Source organism: Vombatus ursinus, unplaced genomic scaffold, assembly GCF_900497805.2.
Source record: "Vombatus ursinus unplaced genomic scaffold, bare-nosed wombat genome assembly UNPS02014175.1, whole genome shotgun sequence".
NCBI lineage: Eukaryota > Metazoa > Chordata > Mammalia > Diprotodontia > Vombatidae > Vombatus > Vombatus ursinus.
Genome location: NW_020953953.1, coordinates 1409911 through 1420737, shown reverse-complemented (window position 1 = coordinate 1420737; position 10827 = coordinate 1409911). Strand labels below are relative to the sequence as shown.

Here is a 10827-nt window from a genome sequence, read left to right as displayed (position 1 = left end):
TCTTGCCCTGGATCTCAATCTCTTTTGTCTCTGGTCCTTCTTGCAGCTCCTGTCTCTCTGCCTTAGTGTCCTGCTGACTTCCTATTCCTTGGTCTCCATCTCATCTCTCACTTTGCATCAATGCCTCCACGCCTCCATCTCCGAGGAGTTTCTCTTCTGTTCTTTGTCTCTGCCCTGGTGTCTCTGAGTCTCCCCGTCAGTCTGTGTGTGTGTGTGTGTGTGTGTGTGTGTGTGTGTGTGAGGTGCTGCTGTCAGTCCGTCTCTGAACAAGTCCAGGTATAGCGAGGTCTTTCTTTCCACCTCCCCATCTCTGTTTCCAAACCTCCAAACCTCTTCACCCACACCCCGTCTCCAGCTCAGTGCCTTCACACCTCTGCAGGTCACGTCTCCATCCCTGCCCCATGTCTCTCCACCAGGCTCCTCGCTCGTGTTTGTCTCTACCAGTCCAGGACATTTGTGCACCCTGGCCTCAGTGTGTCAGCCAGCCTTTCCTTCTATCTCTGTGAATTTCTCTTCAGTCTCTGAGCTCTGGGCTCTCACTCACTCTTTCTCCCACAAGGGCCCATTGTTTCTGTGTCTCGCTCAGTGTCTCTCTATCTCTTTCCCTCCTATTCTCCGTCGGCCTCAGTCTTCTTAGGTCTGCTCTCTCCAATGTGTCTGGGCAGCTCCCTCCCTCCCATTCCCAGCTCCATGTCTCTCGGTGCCTCAATGTGTCTCTTCCCACCATCTCCTCCTCTAGTCTCCTCACTGTCTCTGGCTTGGTGGTGAGAGGGAGGGAATGATGATGAGCTCAGTGGGTCCCCTTCAGGCCCCCCATGTATCACAGCTCAGCCTCCCCCCTTCCCCCTCCTCCCCCTGCTCCTGCTCAGGCCGGGCCGGGGCTGGGGCTGGGGCTGGGGAGAGTGAGTCAGGATGTGTCAGGCTCCCCTCCCTCCCCCCCTTCTTCCCTCCCCTCCCGAGCGGGCGGTGGCTGGGCCCTGGCCCCTGCCCCAGCCCCTACCCGGCTGGGCCTGGTCCCAGCCCCCTATATAACCCCCCGGCCTCACTCACATACTCCTTTACTCCCCAACTCTCTCTCTCTCCCTCTCTCACACTCCCTCTCTCTCTCACACACACACTCTCTCTCCCTCTCTCTCTCTCTCTCTCTCTCTCTCTCTCTCTCTCTCTCTCTCTCTCTCACACACACACACACACACACACACACACACACACACACACACAGGCAATCCAACCCAACACGCTGCCACATGCCTCCCCCCACCTTGATCTGGCCTGCCTGACCCCAGGGTCCCCTGATACCAAAGTGAGGCTCACTGGGCTGACCTGGCCAGGGAGGGGTTAAGACCAAGATACCCCCTCCCCACCCGTCCCTGGGGACGGAGCCCGGAGCCCAAACCCCAGCCTGAGTGTGGGGATATGGACAGTAAGTTCCCTTGAGTTCACAGGGAGTGGGGCAGAGGGAGGGAGAGAGGGAGGGACCCTGGGCAGAGGGTGGAAAGCACACAGAGAGGAAAAATCAAAGAGGAGTCAGAAGGGTGGAGAGAGACAAGATAGAGGGAGATGAATGAATGAGATAGAAAAGAGGAGACAGGTACAGAAAGGTGAAAAAAGGGGGGGGCCGAATGGGGGCAGGCAAGGGAGAGGGGGAGAGGGAGACCGAAACTGAGAGGTTAACGGAGAGGACAGAGATAGCTGTAGGGAGGAAGGGAGACCCAGGAAGGAAACTGGGAGATAGGGAGACACACAGACAAGGGAAGGTGGAGAGAGGAAGAGGACCACAGGCAGTGAAACAGAGGTACTGAGACCCCAACAGAGAGCAGAGCAAGGCACAGAGATCAGAAGCCAGAAGAGCTGGAGAAAAGTGGTCAGGCAGGGAGCAAAGACAGAGAGGGACAGAGAGAGACCCAAGCAGACCCAGCCAGAAGGACCCAGAGATAGAGCAGAGAGAATCAGGGTGACAGGGAAAGGGGAGGAGATGGGAGGGGAAGGAGGCTGGGCTGTGGGGGAGCCTCTGATTGGCTACGTTGAGCATGAGGGGGTGGGGGTTCCCCCAGGGCTGAGCCTAGGGCTAGGGAATGGGATGGGGTGGGGGGGGGGGGACCCCAGTGGCTCTGTAGCTCTGTCTCTCTCACTCTCCAGGTGTCTCCCCAGTTCTGTCTCTTTATCTGTCCCTTGCCTCTCCATTACCTTGGCTTGGACCTGGCTGGCTCTACCCTATCTCTGGGTCTAGTGTCTCGATCTCTGTCTCTGTCATTTGCATCGGTCTCGTATTCTGTATTAGTTTTACGTTTCTGTCAGCCTCTCGCCTCTATCTCCCCCTCTTCTTCGGTCTCTCTATGTCCCCATGTCTCTGCGTTTCTGCCTCTCGCGTCTCTTTCTCCCAGTGTCTGTCTCCCCACGTTTCTGTGCCTCTCCTTCAGTGTGTGGAGGCAGCTGAGCCCGCGCCTGGGGCTGTTGAGGGGGGCGGGCGCCGGGCCGCTGCCCCCGCAGTCTGTGTCTAGGGCCCGGGCCGGGGGTGGGTGGGACTCGGGCAGAGACAGAGACACAGAGAGACAGGGAGAAAGGGAGACAGGGATAATCAGAAACAGAGACAGACACCGGGAGATCTTGCGCCTGACTGGATCTCTCCGCTGGCCCTGGATTCCCGGGGGGCCAGGGGCGTGGATGTCTGCGGACTTGGGGGAGCGGGGGGCAGGTCGTGGCCTGCGCCTCCCCCCCACCCCCCACCCCCTTAGGGCCGGGATTCCGGCGTCCGGGGGCGGAGGGAGACGCCCGGCCCGTCTGCTTGCCCCGGGCCGCGTCTGCTCTGCTGGGCGGAGCCCCTGCCTTCCAGGGAGGAGGGGAGGGAGCCTGATTCCCAGTCCGCCCCCTCAGGGCCCCAGCCTCTACCGCCCCCCCGCCGCCCCAGCTCCAAGGTCCCAGGAGTTCTGGTCCCCCTTTCCCGTTCTCTGCCTTCCCCCATCTCTCCCCGTGGATGTTTCCTTTCCCCAGGTTTGTGTCGCGTAGTCCTGGCCGTGCTAAGTCTGTGGCCCAATCGAGCTGGGGCCTCAGCACCCCCACTGCCCCCCGGGTCTCCTCGGGGCGCCCCTGTTCCGGGCCCAGAGGAGTCCCGAGCTGAGCTGGACAGCGCCGTGCTCCTCACCCGGGGGCTGCTGCGAGACACCCGGCAGCTAGCTGCTCAGCTGGTGAGACCCCGCCCCCTTCCTCCTCTCTCCTCCCCTCCTCTCCTCTCCCCTCCTCTGCTTGCCTAGGGAAGAAAGCAGGAGGCCCCGAGACCCAGAGAGGTGGGGCGGGAGACCCAGAGGTACCCAGAGACCAAGAGGTGGGTTGGCAAACGAAAAAAGGAGAAAGGCAGAGAGAGCTATCCAGAGGGAAGAAGAGAGACAGACGACCGAGAAAGACGCAGACGGGGGGGGAGGGGGCGAGGGGGTGAGAGGGAGGGAGGGAGAGAGAGAGAGAGACTGACTGTGTCAGAGGGTGGTATCCCAGGGACAGAGTTAGGCAGACGGAAACGAAACAGGTTACCAAGGGAACACTCAAGGACGGAGAGGCAAACGGAGGTGGCCGGAGAGAAACGGGCGGAGGATGGGAGGCCAGTGAGACACGCAGGAGGGTGAGGAGACGCTCAGGAACAGAGCTGGAGACCCAGAGATGGCTGCTTGGTTGGCAGAAGACAGAGACAAGCGGGGAGAGACGAAAAGTCAGGGAGAGACGAGTGGGGAGAGTGAGGAAGAGACATGACGGAAACATGCTGGGGGTGGGGAGAGACTGAGAAATTCAGAGACAGGCAAGCTGAAACTAGGGAAGGGCAGAGAGAGTCAGATTACAGAGGGAGATGAGGAGGTGGGGTGCCAGTGGGAGGCAGAGAGGCATTCAGTGTCAGAAGATAAGAGGGGTATCCTGAATCACGAACGAGGGAGAGGGTCCCAAAGGATCTCCTCCTCATTTTCTTCCTGCCCCCCCCTCCCCAGAAAGCCAAGTTCCCAGCAGAGGGAGATCACAGCTTGGACTCCTTGCCAACCCCTGGGATGAGCTTTGGGGCCATGGGGGCCCTGCAGGTGAGTGGGCTCAGATGGGGGTTAGGGTGGTTGGGCCAGGGTCAAGGTTGCTGACTGTTTGTCCCCCTCGGCAAGCTCCCCAGTGTGCTGACCCGCCTACGAACTGACCTCCTCTGCTACCTCTGGCATGTGCATTGGCTCCGACGAGCAGGGGGACCAGCCCTTCGGAGTCTGGACCCAGAGCTGGGGGCTTTGCAAGTGCGGCTGGACCGACTGCTCAAGAGACTGCAGATCTTGGTAGGGCCCAGGGACCCCCATGCAGCCCCCTTCACACCTTGACAGAGAGGGAGGCTCCAGGGCCCCAGTTCACCCTCCCTTAGGCCCAGAGAACCCCCAACCGAGGCCCAAAGACCGTGAAATCAAAGGACCTTAGGCTATGGCTTCCCCAGGGACCCTCATCCCGGGCCTCAGACCGAAAGCCCTAGAACTGCAATCAGGGACCTGAAATTACTGACCCTAGAGACCCTTACCCCCCAACCCACTGACCTACCCTGAGTTTCAGGAACATGAACCCATGGACCCGAGTCTTTTTGGCCCTTGAAAGAGTATACCCTTGAATCTCTAACTCAGGCCTGGTGACCATAAACCCAGCGATGCCCATCTTGAGCCCCTAAACCATGGGCCTCTGGATCCCCAGTCTACAGTCTTTGGGACTTGGGACCCCTAAGCCCTCAGTGACTCAGGGGTCTGAGACCCTGAGGGTTCTTCTGACTCAGGTCCTATGCCTGGGAAGTTGGGAACCCCTAACTGAGGACATGAAGGCACAAACCTAGAAGCCCCGACCCCTCAATCATTCTCCATCTTGAGACTGTAGACCCAGGCACTCTCATCCAAGTATGGACCCAGTTACCTTTACCCCAGGAGGCTGAGAGTGGATCCAGGCATTCCTAACCCAGAACCTAGGAAATATGTCCTGGGGAATCCTCCAATCTCGAGTGGGGAATTCTTGATGCCAGGACCCAAACAAAGCCCTGTCTGCTGGCTTGCTGACCTATGTCCATTCTTTTCCCCACAGATGGCTCGTTTCTCCCTGCCTAAGCCTCCACCAGAGGCCCCAGCTCCACCTCTGGCCCCACCAGGATCAGCCTGGGGAGGGATCCAGGCAGCCCATGCTGTGCTGGGGGGGCTACACCTCACCCTGGACTGGGCCGTGAGGGGCTTGCTGCTGCTGAAGGCTCGGCTCTGACCTCCCCCAAGGGGAGAGAAGTTTGGGCCCTGGTGTGGGGGCCTGGGCCTCCCTTAATACCCTTCTTCATTCATTTATTTATTTATTTATTGGGGGCTCAGAGAGGGGTCCCAAGGGAGCCTGAGGCTCTCGAGAGCTGGGCCTGTATGCTCTGGGCCCCCTCAGAGCAGTCCCCCTTTCCCTTTCTGCCCCTTCAACGTCCCAACTCTGCAGGACCTTGGACAGCAATGCCTTCTATTTATAGCTATTTATTGGGGGGCTGCTGGGGTCCTTGAGACAGGAAGAGACAAGCACCCTCAGCAAGCTCCTGGGTGGGGGGGGGTGCTCCTATGTCCTGATGGCTGAGGAGGGGCAGCCTCCCCTCTCTGGTCTCCTGTTCCTTGCCCACCTCTAAGTTATTTAAATTATCACTTTTCTTTGGGCCCATGAGTTGGCTTCTCCAAGCAGCCCAGGCCCTAACTTTGGTACTTATTTATTGTAGTCAGTTCTCCTTGTGTTTTGTACAAAAGAAATGTAAGAGATAAAGTTGAATCAATAAAAATTGGCATTCTCTGCAAGTTGAGGGATTGGGGTGGGTGCCATCCATCACACCTTGGGTGCAGGAGTGAAGCAGACTGGGAGAGGGGGTGAAGCAGACTAGGGGAGGGGTGAAACAGACTGGGGAAGGGGTGAAGCAGACCAGGGGTGGGGGTGAAGCAGACTGGGGGAGGGGTGAAGCAGACCGGGGGAGGGGTGAAACAGACTTGGGGGAGGGGTGAAGCAGACTGGGGGAGGGGTGAAGCAGACCAGGGGTGGGGATGAAGCAGACATGGGCGAGGGGAAGGGGGGAAGCAGATATAAGGGCCGCCTTCCCTGATGGCATTCTCCAAACCCGACCTGAGTGCACCTCAGTGACTAGGCCAGAAGGACCCAGGTTAGCAGCAACGAACAGCTTGAGAGAAGTGCTGGGTGGGCAGGAATGTGTCCTTATTCCAATAGTGGGTGGGGGTGGGTCAGAGAGATTCCCTGACTTGCCTGGCAAATGCTAGAGGTAAAATTTGAACAGATGTCTTTCCTGACTCCAAATCCAGCCCCTTTGCCCTAGTGATGACAGTTGTTTGGGTGGGAGGATTGGGCCCCCAGCAGGGCCTGGTCACCAGGATCCCCAGGAGGGTGGGGAGGAAGGAGATCCCGGGCTGTATCTGGACACTGAGGAGCCAAGGCCTTGCCAGGCCTGCCCTGGCTGTGTCCACAGGGCCTTTCCTGGGATTAAGGATTCAGCCTCAGTCTGAGTCACCTGGCAGGGATACTGACCACAGAACCACAGACCTGCAGGGTTCCGTGGGTGCTCAGGACATCAGCTCCAATCTTCTCACTTTGGGGCTGGGGAAGGCAATCGGGGTTAAGAGACTTGCCCAGGGTCACACAGCTAGCAAGTGTCTGAGGTCAGATTTGAACTCAAGTCCTCCTGACTCCAGGCCCAGCACCACCTAGCTGCCCCTAACCTTCTCAATGGGAAGCTGGAGGCAGCCTGAGATCCACATTGAGTCAGGGGTAGAGCACGGAGCTTTCCAGATGTAGAAAGCCGCCTTCTCCCACGGGAGATTTTCCATCAGAAGACCCCTCTGGGAGGGGAACAGCCTTCAGCCTGGGTCTTTGGAGGCCATTTTTAGGGGAGGTTGCCCTGAAAAGGAGAGGAAGGGCCTTGAGACGGAGGCCCCTGGGGTCACTGTGACCACCCCAAGCTCCAGTTACATTCATCCCTTGCATAAAAACCTCAGTTTCTCCCAGAGCCTTGGACTCAGCTTCTCAGCCTAGAACACTCAGCCCTGCCATCCAAGCCCAGATGTCCTCTCCCATTCCTACTCGGATGCCCCAGCTAGAAAGGACGACGGTGCCCAGTATTGCTTCCTCCCTGTTTCCTCAGGGCCCGGGTCTCCAGCCTCCCTTTGTCCCACCCAACTCCGGGGCCAGCATGGGGCCCCTATGGTATAACACACCTGACAGGTGGGCACCCAACTTCAGCCTCAAGACATCTCATGAGTGGCCGCCCACAGACAGGAATTTCTCTTTCTGTCAAGCCTAAACATCACTATGGTCTTGGTTCTGCCTTCTGGGTTCTAGTCCCTCTTCAGAGTTCCAGCCCCTCCCACAGCTGAGATGCTATTCCCCTCCCCCTCCCCCCTCCTGTCCGGGCCCCTAGGCCTCATCCTCTTCAGGCCAAACATCTTTCTTTTGCTTACCTCCTCCTTGACACCTCCCCCCCACCCATGGAGTGAGGGGAATGTTTTGTCTCAGCTCCCTGCTTAGGACTGGGGGCCCATAAAGTTCCTTGACCCTCCTGACCCGTGAGGTCACAAAGACAGATCCCCACTTCTTAGCTCACAGTCCAGTTTCCAGAGAGACCCCAAGCTTGCTGGCCAGCCAGCCCTCCCAGAATGCCATGGCCGGTCCTCCCTGCCCACAGGGAGTATCCCGGCACTCCCCTGACTGATCCCCCCACTCTGGGGGCCCCGATCCTCCTTAAACATGCCCAGATCCGCTGGCATCATGATGCCCCCGGTCTCCTCACCAGGTGGGACCAAGGGCTGGGGGACAAGGGGCTCGAGACGCCTGAGTCTCTGGGCGCCTGGAGCTGGTTGTGGGGCAAGGGGTGCATGAGTTCTAGCCAGCCCCCTCCTCTGCCCTGCTCCCTCCCGGATCTCAGCTGTTCTGCACAAAGAGCTGTTCCTGAATGATGTGGAGCACTCCTTTCAGCCGTGGGTCCCACTGCTGGGCCACCTGCAGAGAACCATGATGGAGGGCGAGTACCTTCCCCTGGGGCCGCTGCTGCCAATGTTTGAGAGCAACTTCGTGCAGGTACCCCCTGGGAGAGGAGGGTGGGTGAGAGGATGACAGAGCATTGAAGGCATGGGCTTTTTTGCGTCCTTCCCAAGTAGGTGCTTGGCAGGGGTGGGGAATGGGGTCCCTGAGGGGTGCTTCCCAGCCTCCCTGCCCCACGCTCTGTAGGTGACAAACCGGGGGGAGGCTATTTTTCTGCACAAGAAGGAGAACCCTGTGACGATGGGTGTGGCATCCTCCATCCCTGGGCTCCTGCTCCCGGACATCATCCTGCTTGCCCGGCCAGTTGGAAACAAGAGGCAGAAGGCCCTGGAGCTCACCAGGTGAGCCAGCGTGGCCCCATCCCTGACCCCCAGGTCCCTGCGCATCTGCCTCCCTCACTCTGTGCTCCCTGCAGGCTGCTGCCCCTACGCCTGGCCCGTTTGTTCGTGCACGATGTAGATAGCTGGAGGCTGAAACTCCGCTTGGCCTTGGGCCGCAGCTTTTACCTACGGCTGGACGCCAACCAGCGGGAGGGCTGCTTGCTTTTCAACCGCTGGAGATACCTGGTGTACCTGCTCCAAGGGTCTGCACCAGCCTTCGCCCTCCAGGCCCACAAGGACCAACCCAAGGTGAGGTGTGGAGAGGAGCCTGGGACCTCGCCCACTGGGAGGCATAGCACACCTACAGTGAACTCCCTTCCCCTTTCTCAGCCCTGCCCCCACCCCGCCCCAAGTCCCTGATTGGTGAGGGGGCGAGAGCCCTGCATACTGGGGGCCCTGCAGTGCCTGGATCCCTTAGAGAGGTCAAGGGGGCTAGGGAGACCACATACCTTATTCCCTTCCCGAGCTGGAGGCTGAGGAATCTGACCTGGGTCCCGGAGGGAGGAGGCGCCAGGGGATCCATTTCCCTTGGCCGTAGGGCCTGTCCTCTACAACCTCTGCTCTTCTTTCTCCCCCAGGACAAGAGCCAGAGGAGGTCCCCAGTCGGTGAGAGAATCCTCTGCCCACCCTCCGCTCTGTTTCTCCATGCTCTGCCAGTCTCTGTCTCTGAGCTTCTCTGTTCTTGTCTCTCAGTCTCCGAGCTTGCCGCCTGTATCTCCACAGAGTCCACGACACCGAAGGCCAAGGTAGTGGGCTGGGGCCTGGGCTGGGCCTGGGACAAAGCAGTGTCTTGTCCCGGGCCCTCTTCTGACTGGACAGCTTCCCCCACTCCCTGCAGGAGATGATGTCGAGAGCAGTCAATGGCTCCATCCCCTTCATGACCCAGCTGGAGCCCCCAACCTGGAAAGGAGAGGAGAAAAAGTGGGCCATGACCCAAGGGTGCTTCAGGGAATGGGGAATGGGGGTGGAATTCTCCAAGGTGGGGTTCCCTGGCAGGGTTGGGGAGGGAGGCCATAGATTTGGGGTAAAGGCACTGGGTCCCTGCGGGGTGGGACCAAGAGCAGGGTTCTAGAATGCCTGGGCCCTTGAGAAACCGGGACACTGGAGTCCTATAGAACTGATTCCACAGACCAGGCTATAAACATGCCAGGACGGACACTTCTGGGACCCGAGTGGAAAAAGAAGGTAAGGGATTGGCCTGGATTCCCAGCTCTCTGGCCCCCCAGGGCTTTCAGGGGCCCTAAGCTGGTCCTGCTTCCCTTGCTCAGGGCAGTCCGCAGTCACCGTCTGGACCCTCTTCAGCACTATCTCCAACACCCTGAACCGGCCCAAGGTACTTGGAGGCCCTTGGGCTAGCAGCCAAGAGGCCAGAGTCTTTAGGGATGGGAGGGAGTCAGGAGCTCAGAACACCAGGTCCCTGAGGGACCTCCACCCTCTGGTCTCCCCAGGCCTCCAAAACATCCACTCCAACGACTTCAAGTTCAGCGCCCTCCAGAATGAAACCCTCTGCGGTTCCCCGCCAGACCTCATCTTCCTGGCTGCGCTCCCACCGACAGTCCGAGAAAATGTCTCACTCATCAGACTCTTCCAGCACACACCCGCTGGGCTCCCAGTCCCAAACAGGTTTTTCCACGACTTGGAAAAACATCCATCCGTGTATACGTACCTGCTTCAAAAGTCCTAGAATCCTCTCCGATGTCCTGGCCTGGGCCAGCTCCCTCAGCCGTGTCCATGCTCAGCCCCAGCTCCAGCCCCAGCACACCCAGCATGAGGTCCCACAGAAGACTGCCCTACCTGATAAGTCCTCAAGGAAAGAAGTTTCCAAGTACGTAATGATCTTCCCATCATTGGAGGTATTCAAAGGGAGACCCAGAACAGGGGGCTTGCTGAGGACCCATTCAGCTCCAATATGCCTGGAATAGGTGGTGGGTCCTTGAGAAAAGAGAAGCTTAAATAGTGATCTCCCCATCATTGGAGGTATCCAAAGGCAGTTTGGACTCAGTGATCTCGAAGACCCTTTCCAGTTTTGAAATTCTATGATTGTAGGTCATTCGGAAGAGACCCCTCCCAGAGAATAAGAGGCAAGCAGTATGTTTCTTGGAGGTATTCCAGTAATGATAGGTGTCATTTATGGTCTTATGGTTCCAGGTTGAGCTTAGAGCAGGCCGTGGTCCTCACAGAGCCTAAGGAAGCGGCAGAGTCACCCCATGTTCATTTCAAGCAGCAACAGGACCGCTCCCCGTCTGCAGCAAAGCAGCTCCATCCCGAGTCTACACCTTCCCCACTAGAACCCTATGAGTCCACCAAAATGTCCCACCTTTCTGCCAAGGCCTCACTCTACCCACCCCCTGAGGCCTCACCTGACCATTTCATCAAGGCCCCAGAGCCCTCCCCCTCCCCC

General features: G+C 58.7%; 1 protein-coding gene across 3 annotated transcripts; it reads left to right on the top strand.

Moving 5' to 3' along the window:
* Positions 1 to 1242: 1242 nt before the first annotated feature.
* IL11 (interleukin 11) lies at positions 1243 to 5784 on the top strand. Of its 3 annotated transcripts, XM_027860008.1 has the most exons (5): positions 1243 to 1423; positions 2992 to 3185; positions 3972 to 4058; positions 4134 to 4295; positions 5074 to 5784. In XM_027860008.1, exons 1-5 carry the CDS (start codon positions 1417 to 1419, stop codon positions 5242 to 5244), a joined length of 621 nt encoding a protein of 206 aa, XP_027715809.1. In that variant the 5' UTR covers positions 1243 to 1416; the 3' UTR covers positions 5245 to 5784. The 3 variants fall into 3 exon arrangements, with proteins under 3 accessions (XP_027715809.1, XP_027715810.1, XP_027715811.1); XM_027860009.1 differs by lacking the exons at positions 1243 to 1423; positions 2992 to 3185 and adding an exon at positions 3254 to 3322; XM_027860010.1 differs by lacking the exons at positions 1243 to 1423; positions 2992 to 3185 and adding an exon at positions 3557 to 3613.
* The last annotated feature ends 5043 nt before the right edge of the window (positions 5785 to 10827 follow it).